At 37.6% G+C, this 17,673-nt stretch overlaps 1 protein-coding gene across 12 annotated transcripts in view; it reads left to right on the plus strand.

Annotated features, from left to right (window-relative positions):
- The window catches only part of WDPCP (WD repeat containing planar cell polarity effector), a 604,312-nt gene that overhangs the window by 385,403 nt on the left and 201,236 nt on the right, over window positions 1-17,673 (plus strand). For 10 of the 12 annotated variants that reach the window (XM_069583054.1, XM_069583055.1, XM_069583047.1 and 7 more), the window contains one exon: window positions 11,686-11,788. The exons of the other annotated variants lie outside the window; for them this stretch is intronic. In XM_069583054.1, coding sequence (XP_069439155.1) covers window positions 11,686-11,788 — 103 coding nt within the window. The remainder of the gene's footprint in view (window positions 1-11,685; window positions 11,789-17,673) is intronic. 12 annotated transcript variants of the gene reach the window in all.

Consider the following 17,673-nt stretch of genomic DNA (forward strand, 5'->3'; position numbering starts at 1 on the left):
ATTAAATTTTATCAATTAGACCTAGAAAAGACATTATTTATAAAGGACAACTCTCCCATACAAAGGCTGCCAATAGTTACATTACTTGAAATACCAAACTGACATATTCTGCACTAAGACTTTGCTTTCCTAAAAATATGATCAAACTCCTAAATTACCAAATGGTTTCAATGAAAAGAAAAATCTCTGAAAAAATATTAAATATGTACTTTAGGTGTATAATAATTTCCATCTTATTCTAGTTGAAAAGATTCCCTGAGTATATTGTTTCTGACTTAAAGTGACAAGATTTCTATTGGAGCTTAGTAAGTCAGTCAATCAGTAGATTGTAAATGCTATCCCTTCATCCATAAGATATTTGAAGCAGCTAATACTTTTCAGTATTAAGACAATACCAAAGCAGCTATGTGCTGCTGCTGCTGCTAAGTCACTTCAGTCGTGTCCGACTCTGTGCGACCCCATAGACGGCAGCCTACTAGGTTCCACTATCCCTGGGTTTCTCCAGGCAAGAACACTGGAGTGGGTTGCCATTTCCTTCTCCAATGCATAAAAGTGAAAAGTGAAAGTGAAGTCGCTCAGTTGTGTCCAACTCTTCCTGACTCCATGGACTGCAGCCTACCAGGCTCCTCTGTCCATGGGATTTTCCAAGCAAGAAAACTGGAGTGGGTTGCCATTGCCTTCTCCGAAGCAGCTATGTAACCCTCATCAAATATCTAACAGCCTTTGGGACAAATGATAGATATTTGAGCAGGTTGAGAAAATAACACTTCTGTACTCAGTAAGAATTCAGTAAGAACTAGAACTAGATAATATATGGTACCTTTGATAATTCATTGTGGTTGTTCAGTCACTCAGTCATACCAACTCTGTGACCCCATGGACTGCAGCAAACCAGCCTTCCCTGTCCTTCACTATCTCCCAGAGATTGCTCAAACTCATGTCCATTGAGTCAGTGATGCCATCAGAGCATCTCATCCTTGTCATCCCTTCTCCTCCTGCCTTCAATCATTCCCTGCATCAGGGTCTTTCCCTTGAGTTGACTCTTCGCATCAGGTGGCCAAAATATTGGAACTTCAGCTTCAGAATCAGTCCTTCTACTGAAAAAACCATAGCTTTGATTATATGGACCTTTGTCAGCAAAGCAATGTCTCTGCTTTTTAATATGCTGTCTAGGTTTATCATTGCTTTTCTTTCAGGGAGCAAGCATCTTAAATTTCATGGCTGCAGTCACCATCTGCAGTGATTATGGAGCCCAAGAAAATAGTCTGTCACTGTTTCCATTGTTTCCCCATCTATTTGCCATGAGGTGATGGGACCAGATGGCATGATATTTGTTTTTTCAATGTTGAGTTTTAAGCCAGCTTTTTCACTCTCCTCTTTCACGTTCATCAATAGGCTCCTTAGTTCTTCTTGGCTTTCTTCCATAATGGGGGTGTCATCGGCATATGTGAGGTTATTGTTATTTCTCCCAGCAATCTTGATTCCAGCTTGTGCTTCATCCAGCCTGGCATTTCCCATGATGTACTCTGCATATAAGTTAAATAAGCAGGGTGACAATATACAGCCTTGACGTACTCCTTTTACTATTGGTACCAGTCTGTTGTTCCATGTCCTGTTCTAACTGTTGCTTCTTGACCTGTATCCAGGTTTCTCAAGAGGCAGGTCAAGTAGTCTGGTATTCCCAACTCTTGAAGAATTTTCCACAGTTTGTTGTGATCCACACAGTCAAAGTGTAGTCAATAAAGCAGAAGTGGATGTTTTTCTGAAATTCTCTTGCGTTTTCTAAGATCCAACAGATGTTGGCAATTTGATCTCTGGTTCCTCTGCCTTTTCTAAATCCAACCTAAACATCTGGAAGTTCTCAGTTCACATACTGCTGAAGCCTGACTTGGAGAATTCTGAGCATTACTTTGCTAGCATGTGAAATGAGTGCAATTATTTGGTTGTTTGAACATTCTTGGGCATTGCCCTTCCTGGGGACTGGAATGAAAACTGATCTTTTCTGGTCCTGTGGCCAATGCTGAGTTTTCCAAATTTGCTGGCATATTGAGTGCAGCACTTTCACAGCATCATCTTTTAGAATTTTAAATAGCTCTACTGGAATTCCATCCCCTCCACTAACTTTGTTCATAGTATGCTTCCTAAGGCCCACTTGGCTTTGCACTCCAAGATGTCTAGCTCTAGGTGAGTGATCACACCATTGTGGTTATCTGAGTCATTAAGACCTTTTGTGTACACTTCTTCTGTGTATTCTTGCCATCTCTTCCTAGTATCCTCTGCTTCTGTTAGGTCCATACCATTTCTGTCCTTTATTGTGCCCATCTTTGCATGTTATGTTCCCTTGGTATCATAATTTTCTTGAAAAGATCTCTAGTCTTTCCCATTCTGTTGTTTTCCTTTATTTCTTTGCATTGATCACATAGGAAGGTTTTCTTATCTCTCCTTGATATTCTTTGGAACTCTGTATTCAAATGGATTTATCTTTCTTTTCTCCTTTGCCTTTCACTTTTATTTTTTTCTTGGCTATTTATAAGGCCTCCTCAGACAGCCTGTTTTTCATTTTTACATTTCTTTTTCTTGGGGATGGTTTTGATCACTGCCTCCTATACAATGTCACGAACCTCCATCCATAGTTCTTTAAGCACTCTATCAGATTTAATCCCTTGAATCTATTTGTCGCTTCCACTGTAAGGGATTTGATTTAGGTCATACATGAATGGCCTAGTGGTTTTCTCTACTTTCTTCAATTTAAGTCTGATTTGGCAATAAGGAGTTCATGATCTGAGCCACAGACAGCTCCCGGTCTAGTTTTTGCTGACTGTATAGAGCTTCTCCATCTTTGACTGCAAAGAATATAATAAGTCTGATTTTGGTATTGACCATCTGGTGATAATCCATGTGTATGGTCGTCTCTCGTGTTGGAAGAAGGTGTCTCTATGACCAGTGCCTTCTCTTGGCAAAACTGTTAGCCTTTGCCCTGCTTCATTTTGTACTCCTAGGCCAAACTCGCCTGTTACTCCAGGTATCTCTTGACTTCTTACTTTAGCATTCTAGTCCCTATGATGAAGAAAGAACATCTTTTTTGGTGTTAGTTCTAGAAAGCCTTGTTGGTCTTCATAGAACCATTCAACTTCAGCTTCTTTGGCATTAGTGGTTGGGGCATAGACTTGGATTACTGTGATGCTGAATCGTTTGCCTTGGAAACAAACAGAGATCATTCTGCCATTTTTGAGATTGTACCCAAGTACTGCATTTTGGACTCTCGATGACTATGAAAGCTACTCCATTTCTTTTAAGAGATTCTTGCCCACAGTAGTAGATATAATTGTCATCTGAATTAAATTTGCCCATTCCAGTCCATTTTAGTTCACTGTTGCTAAGATGTTGATGTTCACTCTTGCCATCTCCTGTTGACCTCTTTCAGTTTACCTTGTCTTGGACCTAACGTTCCAGGTTCCTATGCAGTACTTTTCTTTACAGCATTGGACTTTACTTTCGCCACCAGACACATGCACACCTGGGTGTTGTTTCCACTTTGGCTCAATCAGCCTCTTCATACCTTCTGGAGCTATTTCTCTGCTCTTCTCCAGTGGCATATTGGGCACCTACTGATCTGGGGAATTTGCCCCTCAAAAACAGTATAATGTTATATATTATATGCAAAAGAGGTCGATGTAATATTTTTGGTAAATAAATGTAGAATTCCTTTGTAAGAAAAAATAAGTATTGCTGTCAGCACCAATCTGTTTTAATTTTATTTTTAATTGGAGGGTAATTTGATTTTTGGCTGGATAGCTATCTTTTCTTTTGACTCTCACCAATCTTGGACATAAGATTGATCACATCATTTCCTTAGGAAGAGTTTCCAAAAGTATATATATGCTAATTTTAAATTCTGATATATTAATTAAATATGCAATCATCAAACTTTTTCTATAAAGAACCAAATAGCAAATAGCATAGGTTTATGGGTCATGAAGCAAAATTGAGGTTATTATATAGGTACTTGAGAAAACAAATTTCCATAGATCTTTATTGATAAAACAAAATTTTAAATGTAATAATTATGATAGAAAGCAAATTTCCATAAATTTTTTTATAAAGTTAAAAATCTAATAATTGAGTATAGTTTTCATAATGAAGTTCTACACATGTAAATAATGGAGTTCTTTTGGGGGAATAAGAGTTGAAGGGTGCTATTCCTTATCAACAAAATCCATTGTAAATATTCATCTGTGGATACTGATCTATGGTGAAATTTATTTTCATTTTGCAAATTTCTTTCCTCATAGACAACTACTGCCAAATATTGATATATATGATATGAGTGTATGTATGGTTAATTGCACATATTCACTGACCAGAAGGCATTTTTAGAACTCTATTAGCTAAAGACTAGACTAGACTGCCTTTTAAGTCTAAATTTGGCAATAAAGGAGTTCATGATCTGAGCCACAGTCAGCTCCTGGTCTTGTTTTGCTGACTGTATAAAGCTTCTCCATCTTTGACTGCAAAGAATAGAATCAATCTGATTTTGGTGTTGACCATCTGGTGCTGTCCATGTGGAGAGTCTTCTCTTGTGTTGTTGGAAGAGGGTGTTTGCCATGACCAGTGCATTCTCTTGGCAAAACTCTATGAGCCTTTGCCCTGCTTCATCCCATACTCCAAGGGCAAATTTGCCTGTTAGCCAGGTGTTTCTTGACTTCCTACTTTTGCATTCCAGTCCCCTACAGTGAAAAGGACATCATTTTGGGGTGTTAGTTCTAAAAGGTCTTGTAGGTCTTCATAGAACCGTTCAACTTCAGCTTCTTCAGTGTTACTGGTCAGGGCATAGGCTTGGATTACCGTGATATTGAGTGGTTTGCCTTGGAAACGAATAGAGATCATTCTGTCATTTTTGAGATTGCATCCAAGTACTGCATTTCGGACTCTTGTTGACCATGATGGCTACTCCATTTCTCCTAAGGGATTCCTGCCCACAGTAGTAGATACAATGGTCATCTGAGTTAAAGTTACCCATTCCAGTCCATTTTCGTTTGCTGATTCCTAGAATGTCGATGTTCACCCTTGCCATCTCTTGTTTGACCACTTCCAATTTGCCTTGATTCAAGGACCTAACATTCCAGGTTCCTATGCAATATTGCTCTTTACAGGATCGGACCTTCCTTCTATCACCAGTCACATCCACAACTGGGTACTGTTTTTGCTTTGGCTCGATCCCTTCATTATTTCTGGATTTATTTCTCTATTGATCTCCAGTAGCATATTGGGTACTTACTGACCTGGGGAGCTCCTCTTTCAGTATCCTATCATTTTGCCTTTTCATACTGTTCATAGGATTCTCAAGGCAAGAATACTGAAGTAATTTGCCATTCCATTCTCCAGTGGACCACATTCTGTCAGACCTCTCCACCATGACCTGCCCATCTTGGGTGGCCCCACACGGCATGGCTTAGTTTCATTGAGTTAGACAAGGCTGTGGTCTGTGTGATCAGATTGGCTTCTTTTCTCTGATTATGGTTTCAGTGTGTCTGCCTGATGCCCTCTCGCAACACCTACCGTCTTACTTGAGTTTCTCTTACCTTGGACATGGGGTGTCTCTTCACAGCTATTCCAGCAAAGCGCAGCCACTGCTCCTTACCTTGGACGCGGGGTATCTCCTCATGGCCGCCCCTCCTGACCTTGAACATGGAGTAGCTCCTCTCGGCCCTCCTGCGCCAGCGCAGCCACTGCTCCTTGGATGTGGGGTTGCTCCTCTTGGCCGCCGCCCCTGACTTCAGGTGTGGGGTAGCTCCTCTCAGCCGCTGCCCCTGACCTCAGGCTAGATAGCATATTAAAAAGCAGATACATTACTTTGCCAACAGAGGTCCGTCTGGTCAAGGCTATGGTTTTTCCAGTGGTCATGTATGGATGTGAGAATTGGACTGTGAAGAAAGCTGAGCACTGAAGAATTGATGCTTTTGAACTGTGGTGTTGGAGAAGACTCTTGAGAGTCCCTTGGACAGCAAGGAGATCCAACCAGTCCATTCTAAGGGAGATCAGTCCTGGGTGTTCTTTGGAAGGACTGATGCTAAAGCTGAAACTCCAGTACTTTGGCCACCTCATGCGAAGAGTTGACTCATTGGAAAAGACCCTGATGCTGGGAGGGACTGGGGGCAGGAGGAGAAGGGGACGACAGCGGATGAGATGGCTGGATGGCATCACCGACTCGATGAACATGAGTTTGAGTAAACTCCGGGAGTTGGTGATAGACAGGGAGGCCTGGCATGCTGCGATTCATGGCATTGCAAAGAGTTGGACATGACTGAGCAAGTGAACTGAATTGAGACTGCCTTTTAATATGTTAGTACATTGTAAATTAATTACTTCCCTTAATTGAACCATTAGATAGAGTTTGAACTATGGACATTTCCTTGGCACTTGTATCAAGGTTGAAAAATGCCATGGACTGAAATATATTGCTGGGACTTTTTGTAAGAATGGAGATCTCACTTTTAGTTTTTGACAGTTCTAACTTTTAATTTTTACAGAAGGTGTGTAACACAGCCTGGTATTACTTGCAAGTCAAAACAATGTTAGTTTTCATTGAAAAACTTTATCACAATGTATGTTTCACAATAAGTACTATTTGGCTTGTAGTTTTAAACTGAAACATTTTCAAGTCTGCAAGGTGAGCTAATTCCAGAGCCATACAGACTTGAGTGGTTTAACACAGTTCTTTCAGCCATTTAAAAATGTAAACACTGATCTTTTTTAAAATTGAAGTATAGTTTCTCTCTCTATATATATAGTATAGTATAGCACATTCTTTTAGAGAGAATCTGTGTACAAAAAGCATATGTGTACAAAGGTGTACTTTTTTTATTTTACAATATTGTATTGGTTTTGCCATACATCAACATGTTTTAATTATTGCATTCTGTGCTTTACTGTTCTACATCTGTATTTTGCATCTCTCAAGAAAAAGTGGATGTTGGCTCTTCATGTGATTAAACATAATAGAATGGGCACAGGTAAAAGTTGATAATCACTAGTGACTTTGTGCCAGGCACTGTGTAAGCCTTATATGTGTCAAAGTGTTAGTTGCTCAGTCATGTCTGACTCTTTGCAACCCATGGACTGTAGCCCGCCAAGCTCCTCTCTCCATGGAATTCTCCAGGCAAGAATACTGGAGTTGATAGCCATTCTCTTCTCCAGGGGATCTTCCCAACCTAAGGATGAAACCTATGTCTCCTGCATTGTAGGTAGATTCTTTACCATCTAAGCTACCAGCAAAGCCCCTTACATAATTCTCATAGCTCTCCTAAAATACTATGACCTCCTTTATAAATGAGGCAGATGCCTGAAGAAATTCAGCAAGCTGTTGAAGCTCACCTAACTAGTGACAGCAGAGCCAGGCTTAAACCCAGGCCATTGGACTCCAGAGTCCCCTGTCATGTCTATCATTCCTGAACTTTACAGGACTAGTAGGTGGTGGGTTGTTGAGTTAGCTGAATGTAACCTTTAGAAAAACTGTGTAAATTGATTTTACAACAAATGGGGAACTTTAAAAGAAGGGAAACATATAAATAGATTTTTTTTGACTGAAATAAAAGGCACTGGGGACTTTGTAAAAATAAAATAAAAACTGAAGTATAGTTGCTGTCTATATAGTATAGTATAGTATACTATAGTATATAGTATCATATATATATATATGCTATATATAGTATATATAGTATATAATATATAGTGTATATAGTATATGCAGTATATAGTATACAGTATATATATAGCATACAGTATATTATATACTATATACAGTATGTATAGTGTATATGCAGTATATATTATATATATTATATACTACACTATACACTATACAGTATAGTATAGTATATACTGTACTATATACTATATAGTATAGCATATATGCTATAGTATATACATATAGTATACTATATATAGTATACTATATACTATTATATATAGTATATATAATAGTATATAGTATAGTGTACTATATACTATTATATATAGTATATATAATAGTATATAGTATATATACATATATGCTATATATATGCTATATATATACTATATAGCTATATAGTATAGTATACTATAGTACTATATATATATACACACTATATATAGTATATATAGTATAGTGTGGAGTACAGTACTATACTATACTATATGCTATATATACACTACATATATACTGTATATATACGATAGTATACTATATAGTATATATACTATTGTATATATACAGTATATATGTAGTGTGTGTATATATAGTATATATACTATAGTATACTATAGGTAGTATATATATAAAGTATATATATATACTATACTATATACTTTATATATATATACACTATACTATATATACTAGTCTATATATACTATATATAATATGAAGTGAAGTGAAGTTGCTCAGTCGTGTCTGACTCTTTGCGACCTGTGGACTGTAGCCCACCAAGCTCCTCTGTCCATGGGATTCTCCAGGCAAGAATACTGGAGTGGGTTGCCATTTCCTTCTCCAGGGGATCTTCCCAACCCAGGGGTCGAACCCAGGTCTCCCGCATTGCATGCAGGCGCTTTAACCTCTGAGCCACCAGGGAAGCCCCATATATATATATATATATAATACAGTGATTCACAATTTTTACAGGTTGACTCTATTTATATTTATTATAAAATATTTTTATATTCCCTATGTTATATAATATATCCTTGTAGCCTGATTTATACCTAATAGTTTACACTTCTCAATCCCTTATGCCTATCATGACCTTCTTTCCTCTCCATTGGTAACTAGTTTGTTCTCTGTATTTGTAAGTCTACTCTTTTGTTATATTCGCTAATTGTATTTTTTATATTCCACATATAAGTAATATCATCTAGTATTTGTCTTTCTCTGTCTGACTTATTTCATTTAGTATAACAACAAAACAAAACAAAAAACAAAACTACTGAATGGGAAAAATTATTTGCATATAATATGACCAATAAGAGGTTAATATCCAAAATATATAATTAGTCCACACAACTGAACATCCAAAAAGAAACAACCTGATTATAAAATGGGCAGAGGAAGTGAACAGTTTTCCAAAATTTAAGAAAATGCAGACACCCATGAAAAGAGGTGCAATCATCAGGGAAATGCAAATCAGAACCACAATTAGATAACATCTCACAGCTGTTGGAAGGGCCATCATCAAAAAACACAAATGACAAATGCTGGCAAGGATGTAGAAAAAAGAGAATCTTCATACACTGTTGGTGGGGATGTAAATTGGGGAAAACAGCATAGAGTTTTCTCATAATAACTAAAATAGAACTACCATTGTTGCTGTTCAGTCACTAAGTTGTGTCCAACTCTTTGCAACCCCATGGACTGCAGCATGCCAAGGTTCCTTGTCTTTCATCGTTTCCCAGATTTTGCTCAAACTCGTGTCCATCAAGTCAGTGATGTCATCCAACCATCTCATCCTGTCATCCCCTTCTCCTCCTGCCTTCAATGTTTCCCAGTGTCAGGGTCTTTTCCAGTGAGTCAGCTGTTCACAGCAGGTGGCCAAAATATTGAAGTTTCAGCTTCAGCATCAGTCCTTCCAATGAATATCCAGGGTTGATTTCCTTTAGGATTGACTAGTTTGATCTTGCTGTCCAAGGGACTCTCGAGTCTTCTCCAACACCACAGTTCAAAAGCATCATTTCTTCATTGCTCAGCCTTCTTTATGGTCCAGCTCTCACATCATACACGACTATTGGCAAAGTCATAGCTTTGAGTAGATGGACCTTGTCGGCAAAGTGATCTCTCTGCTTTTTAATATGCTGTCTAAATTTGTCATAGCTTTATGACCCAGCAATTCCATGCCTGAATATACATCTGAGAGAAACGAAAGCACTTATTTGAAAGGATACATTCACCCCAGTGTTAATAGCAACACTATTTACAATTGCCAAGATACAAAAGTAACCTAAGTGTCCATCAACTGATGAATGGATAAAGAAGACTACACACACACACATATACACATACACAAATGGAATGCTTCTCACCCCTAAATAAGAATGAGATTTTTGCCATTTGCAGCAACATTAATGGATCTGGAAGGCCTTATGCTAGGTAAACAGCATTGATAACTCAAGGCCTGTATAAAAGGCAGGCTATATTTGGCTAGTAAGCCATAGTTTACCAACCCCTGCTATAAAGTCTATATCCCCAGTAAATGTAAACACCTGTGTTCCCCCAAACTTTGCAACCAATAAGTAACAACTTTAAAAAAAAACTTGTGCAGTTTGAAATTACATTTTTAAACTTTGAATATTGGGAAACTAAAATATCTTTTCATGATTATGAAAGTGAAAGTCGCTCAGTTGTGTCCAACTCTTTGCAACCCCATGGACTATATAGTCTGTGGAATTCTCCAGGCCAGAATACTGGAGTGAGTAGCCTTTCCCTTCTCCATGGGATCTTCCCAACCCAGGGATTGAGCCCAGGTCTCCTGCGTTGCAGGTCGATTCTTTACCAGCTGAACCACAAGGGAAGCCCAAGAATACTGGAGTGGGCAGCCTATCCCTTCTTCAGCGAATCTTCCCTACCCAGGAATTGAAGGGAATTCCTGGGGTCTCCTGCATTGCAGGCAGATTCTTTACCAACTGAGCTATCAGGAAAGCCCTGATAGCTCATGATTATAGGCCATTTATATTTCATCACTGAAAACTTGTTCATGTTCTTTTTACCATTTTATTGCTAAAAAATTCTCATTCCAGTGATCATTTTGTGTACCAAAGATTTCTAAGTCTTTTTTAGTAGCTCTTTCTACTGGTTTAGAATTAGTTTCCACTGTATTCTCTCACACATCAAACATTCCTTCCATATTGAAAGACCTGTTATTGCCTGATAGAACCGTGGTTTTTCAATCTTCTTTACATACATGTGTCAGATACCATTCATTTTCTGTTGGCTTACCTCCATTTTCCCTTCTAGTATAACTCTTATTTATCCTTCAAACCACAGATCAAGGATCATTTCCTCCTCTTTGGTTCCATACCATTCTTAACTCTACCATAAAACCCATCACACTAAGTTATTTGCTTTTGTTTACAGTCGTCTTTCTCCCTACTGGACTCAAAGCTTGTTGAGAAATGGTGCTGTAATTGACCTCTCTTTCCACAACAGTGCCTGGCACTTAATAGGCACTGATTATCTGTTGACTGAATGAATTCAAGATAATAGTAGTATTAATAATATTAACAAAATAATATGCACCAAGTGCATAAATATCAGAGACAATTTGTGTAATAATATTCCTTGTAAACTGCTTATCATAATGAACAACTGAATTTTGAAGAAGCTATCTGAGATAGTAAAATTTCATTATAGAAAACAGCAACTAAGATTTTTATTCCCTGAGAAAACTGAGTATATTGAACATTTAACAGCTTGTCTTTTTCCCTAAAGACTCAAAATAATTTATTTAAATAACTGCCACTAGTTATAGCCAGGATTTGCAATTCAAGAAAATTTGCTTGTACTAGAAAACTGAGAAAATTAAAATATAAAAAAGAATGTTCATCAGCCATGTCTGTTTTGTAATCTGAACAGTAAGTGCTTTTTTTCAAAATCTCCTTTGTAACTTGACTAAGATTCATTTTGGATTAATCTTTTATTTTGCTGTATTTCCAAAGGACATCCATTACCTTGCACTAGATAAAGGAGAACTAGCACTAGCTGAAGTGGCAAGAAGGAGAGCTAGTGATATTGATGCAGAGTCAATAACCTCTGGAGTTGGTAAGATTTAATGCTGTTTTTTAAAAGTGCTTTTTGTTTTCATCAATGCTTATTTGGTATCACTTCTATTTACATTTGTAGGGCATGGTTGGTTAATTTGAATTACTTTTTCTGTGAATACAGTGTCTTTAAAAAGAATTAAGCTTAGGTAAATAGTACAATGTGGATGTTTAAGTTGAAATTGTGTTCATCTATAGGTAACTCTTAAGGTAACTGAAAAGAAATTTCACTGGCTGCACACAGCAAAGGATATAGACTACAGATTCAGTTTAAAAAAGTTAACAAACAAACAACAAATAGCAACAACAAACCTTAGAGAAAAGTTATTTCCAGAGTTACCACATTATATTTAAGTATATTAAGTTATATATTTATTTGTTTTTTTATTTTTTTTAATTTTAACTTTTACTTTATTTTACTTTACAATACTGTATTGGTTTTGCCATACATTGACATGAATCCACCATGAGTGTACATGAGTTCCCAAACATGAACCCCCCTCCCACCTTCCACCCCGTATCATCTCTCTGGATCTTCCCCATGCACCAGCCCCAAGCATCCTGTATCCTGTATCGAACATAGACTGGTGATTCGTTTCTTACACAATAGTATACGTGTTTCAGTGCCATTCTCCCAAATCATCCCACCCTCGCCCTCTCCCTCAGAGTCCAAAAGTCCGCTCTGCACATCTGTGTCTCTTTTGCTGTCTCACATACAGGGTCATCATTACCATCTTTCTAAATTCCATATATGTGTGTTCGTATACTGTATTGGTGTTTTTCTTTCTGGCTTACTTCACTCTGTATAATCGGCTCCAGTTTCATCCATCTCATTAAAACTGGTTCAAATGTATTCTTTTTCGTGGCTGAATAATATGCCATCGTGTATATGTACCACAGCTTTCTTATCCATTCATCTGCTGATGGACATCTAGGTTGTTTCCATGTCCTGGCTATTATAAACAGTGCTGCGATGAACATTGCGGTACACATGTCTCTTTCAATTCTGGTTTCCTCAATGTGTATGCCCAGCAGTGGGATTGCTGGGTCATAAGGGAGTTTTATTTGCAATTTTTTAAGAAAGCTCCACACTGTTCTCCACAGTGGCTGTACTAGTGTGCATTCCCACCAACAGTGTAAGAGGGTTCCCTTTTCTCCACACCCTCTCCAGCATTTATTGTTTGCAGACTTTTGGATTGCAGCCATTCTGACTGGTATGAAGTGGTACCTCATTGTGGTCTTGATTTGCATTTCTCTAATAATGAGTGATGTTGAGCATCTTTTCATGTGTTTGTTAGCCATCTGTATGTCTTCTTTGGAGAAATATTTATTTAGTTCTTTGGCCCATTTTTTGATTGGGTCATTTGTTTTTCTGGAATTGAGCTGCATAAGTTGCTTGTATATTTTTGAGATTAGTTGTTTGTCAGTTGCTTCATTTGCTATTATTTTCTCCCATTCTGAAGGCTATCTTTTCACCTTGCTTATAGTTTCCTTTGTTGTGCAGAAGCTTTTAATTTTAATTAGATTCCATTTGTGTAGTTTTGCTTTTATTTCCAGTATTCTGGGAGGTGGATCATAGAGGATCCTGCTGTGATTTATGTCGGAGAGTGTTTTGCCTATGTTCTCCTCTAGGAGTTTTATAGTTTCTGGTCTTAACATTTAGATCTTTAATCCATTTTGAGTTTATTTTTGTGTGTGGTGTTAGAAAGTGATCTAGTGTCATTCTTTTACAAGTGGTTGACCAGTTTTCCCAGCACCACTTGTTAAAAGAGATTGTCTTTAATCCATTTTATATTCTTGCCTCGTTTGTTGAAGATAAGGTGTCCATAGGTGTGTGGATTTATCTCTGGGGTTTCTATTTTGTTCCATTGATCTATATTTCTGTCTTTGTGCCAGCACCATACTGTCTTGATGACTGTGGCTTTGTAGTAGAGCCTGAAGTCAGGCAGGTTGATTCCTCCAGTTCCATTCTTCTTTCTCAAGATTGCTTTGGCTATTCGAGGTGTTTTGTATTTCCATACAAATCTTGAAATTATTTGTTCTAGTTCTGTGAAAAATATCGCTGGTAGCTCGATAGGGATTGCATTGAATCTGTAGATTGCTTTGGGTAGTATACTCATTTTCACTATATTGATCCTTCAGATCCATGAACATGGTCTATTTCTCCATCTATTAGTGTCCTCTTTGATTTCTTTCACCAGTGTTTTATAGTTTTCTATATATGTCTTTAGTTTCTTTAGGTAGATATATTCCTAAGTATTTTATTCTTTTTGTTGCAATGGTGAATGGAATTGTGTCCTTAATTTCTTTTTCTACTTTCTCATTATTAGTGTATAAGAATGCAAGGGATTTCTGTGTGTTGATTTTATATCCTGCAACTTTACTATATTCATTGATTAGCTCTAGTAATTTTCTGGTGGAGTCTTTAGGGTTTTCTATGTAGAGGATCATGTCATCTGCAAACAGTGAAAGTTTTACTTCTTCTTTTCCAGTTTGGATTCCTTTTATTTCTTTTTCTGCTCTGATTGCTGTGGCCAAAACTTCCAGAATCATGTTGAATAGTAGTGGTGAAAGTGGGCACCCTTGTCTTGTTCCTGACTTTATGGAAATGCTTTCAATTTTTCACCATTGAGGATGTTTGCTGTGGGTTTGTCATATATAGCTTTTATTATGTTGAGGTATGTTCCTTCTATTCCTGCTTTCTGGAGAGTTTTTACCATAAATGGATGTTGAATCTTAACAGACCCATCACAAGCACAGAAATTGAAACTGTAATCAGAAATCTTCCAGTAAACAAAAGCCCAGGTCCAGATGGCTTCACAGCTGAATTCTATCCAAAAATTTCGAGAAGAGCTAACACCTATCCTACTCAAACTCTTCCAGAAAATTGCAGAGGAAGGTAAACTTCCAAACTCATTCTATGAGGCCACCATCACCCTAATACCAAAACCTGACAAAGATGCCACAAAAAAAGAAAACTACAAGCCAATATCACTGATGAACATAGATGCAAAAATCCTCAACAAAATTCTAGCAACCAGAATCCAACAACACATTAAAAAGATCATACACCATGACCAAGTGGGCTTTATCCCAGGGATGCAAGGATTCTTCAATATCCGCAAATCAATCAATGTAATTCACCACATTAACAAAATGAAAAATAAAAGCCATATGATTATCTCAATAGATGCAGAGAAGGCCTTTGACAAAATTCAACATCCATTTATTGAATATTTATAATGTTTAAATATTATTTAAATGTCTAGTTTTTGAAATTTTGTTTTTTAAATTATTTTATATTGGAGTATATTTGATTAACAATGTTATGTTTCATGTGTACAGCAAAAGTGACTCAGTTATACATATACACATATCCATTCTCTTTCAGATATTTTCCCATATAGATTATTATAAAATATTGAGTTCCCTGAGCTATACAGTTCAGTTCAGTCACTCAGTTGTGTCCGACTCTTTGTGACCCCATGAATTGCAGCATGCCAGGCCTCCCTGTCCATCACCAACTCCCGGAGTTCACTCAGACTCACGTCCATCAAGTCCGTGATGCCATCAGCCATCTCATCCTCTGTCGTCCTCTTCTCCTCCTGCCCCCAATCACTCCCAGCATCAGAGTCTTTTCCAATGAGTCAACTCTTCTCATGAGGTGGCCAAAGTACTGGAGTTCAGCTTTAGCATCATTCCTTCCGGAGAAATCCCAGGGTTGATCTCCTTCAGAATGGACTGGTTGGATCTCCTTGCAGTCCAAGGGACTCTCAAGAGTCTTCTCCAACACCACACTTCAAAAGCATCAATTCTTCGGTGCTTAGCCTTCTTCACAGTCCAACTCTCACATCCATACATGACCACAGGAAAAACCACAGCCTTGACTAGACGGACCTTAGTCGGCAAAGTAATGTCTCTGCTTTAGAATATACTCTCTAGGTTGGTCATAACTTTTCTTCCAAGGAGTAAGCTATACAGTAGGTCCTTGTTATTTATATATTTTTTATGTAGTAGTGTGTAATGTTAATCCCAAATGCACGATATTTCTGTTTATCAACTTTGTATCCTGAAACTTACCCACTTATAACCTCTAGTAGTTTTCTGGTAACACATTTAGGATTTTCAATGTATAGTATCATGTCATCTGCAAAGAATGGCAGTCTTACTTCTTTACCAATTTGAATTACTTTTCTTTTTTTTCTGATTGCATGGTTAGGATCCACAAAAATATGCTGAATAAAAGTAATGAGAATGAACATCTTTTTCTTGATCTTGATCTTAGATGAAATGCTTTCAGGTTTTCAGTGTTGAGAATTTTAGCTGTGAGTTTGTCATATATGGCCTTTATTGTTGAGGCAGGTTCCCTCTATGCCCACTTTCCATAGTTTTTATCATAAATGAGTGTTGGATTTTGTCAAAAGCTTTTTTCTGCAGCTATTGAGATGATCATAAGGTTTTTATTCTTCATTTCTTAATGTGGTGTATCACACTGATATATTTGCAGATATCGAAGAATCCTAGTATCCCTGGAATAAACCCCAGTTGATCATGGTGTGTGATCCTTTTATTGGATTTGGTTTGCTCGTATTTTATTGATGACTTTTGCGTTCATCAGTGATACTTGTCTGAAATTTTCTTTTTGTGTGTGGTATCTCTCTGGTTTTGTTATCAGTGTAATGGTGGCCTAGAATGAGTTTGAGAGTGTTCTATCTGCAATTTTTGGGATGATTTTCTAAAGGATAGGTGTTAACTCTTCTCTGAATGTTTGATTGAATTAATCTGGTCCTGGAATTTTTGTTAGCAGGTTTTTTAAAAAAATCACATTTTCAGTTTCAGTACTTGTAATTGGTCTGTTCAAATTTTCTATTTCTTCATGGTTCAATCTTGGAAGGCTAACCATTCTAAGAATGTGTCCATTTCTTCTAGGCTGTCCTTTTTGTTGGAATATAATTGCTTAGTCTCTTATGGTCCTTTGCATTTCTGGAATGTCAGTTGTACCTTCTTTTTCCTTTCTAATTGTATTGTATGAGCCATCTCCTTTTTTTTTCTTGAGTCTTGCTCGAGGTTTATCAATTTTGTTTATACTTTCAGAGAAACTAGCTTTTTCATTGATCTTTTCTACTGTTCTGTTCTCTATTGCCTTTACTTCTGTTTCAATCTTTATGGTTTCTTTTCTTCTAGTAACTCTGGGTTTTGTTTGTTCTTTCTCTAGTTGCTTTAGGTATAAGATTAGGTCCTTTATTTCGGATTTTTCTTCTTTACTGATGTAGCAATTTTATTGCTCTGAACTTGCCTCTTAGAGGTGCTTTTGCTGTGTCCCATAGGTATATCAATTACGTCTATCTGGTCTGTCATTTAAAGCCTGTGTTTACTTATTTTCTGCCTAGAAGAGCTTTCCATTGATGTAAGTGGGTGTTAACATCCCCCACTATTGCATTACTGTTCATTTCCCCTTTTATAGCTGTTAGCATTTGCCGTATGTGCTGAGGTGCTCCCAGCTTCCCTGGTGGTTCAGTGATAAAGAATGCACCTGCCAATGCTGGAGGTGCAGGTTCAATCCTTGGATCAGGAAGATGCCCTGGAGGAAGAAATGGTACCTTTTGGTATTGTTGCCTGGAGAATCCCATGGACAGAGGAGCCTGGAAGAATATAGTCAGTCCATAGAGTCTCAAAGAGGCGGACATGAGAGAGCTCAGTCCAACTCCTTGTGACTCGATGGACTGTAACCCACCAGGCTCCTCTGTCCGTGGGATTTCCCAGGCAACAATACTGGAGTAGGTTGCCATTTCCACATCTCACAAATCTTCCCAATCCAGGGACTGAATCCACGTCTTCTGTATCTCCTGCATAGCAGGCAGATTCTTAACTGGCTGAGTCATCAGG

The sequence above is a fragment of the Ovis canadensis genome, chromosome 3, assembly GCF_042477335.2.
Source record: "Ovis canadensis isolate MfBH-ARS-UI-01 breed Bighorn chromosome 3, ARS-UI_OviCan_v2, whole genome shotgun sequence".
Classification (NCBI taxonomy): Eukaryota; Metazoa; Chordata; class Mammalia; order Artiodactyla; family Bovidae; genus Ovis; species Ovis canadensis.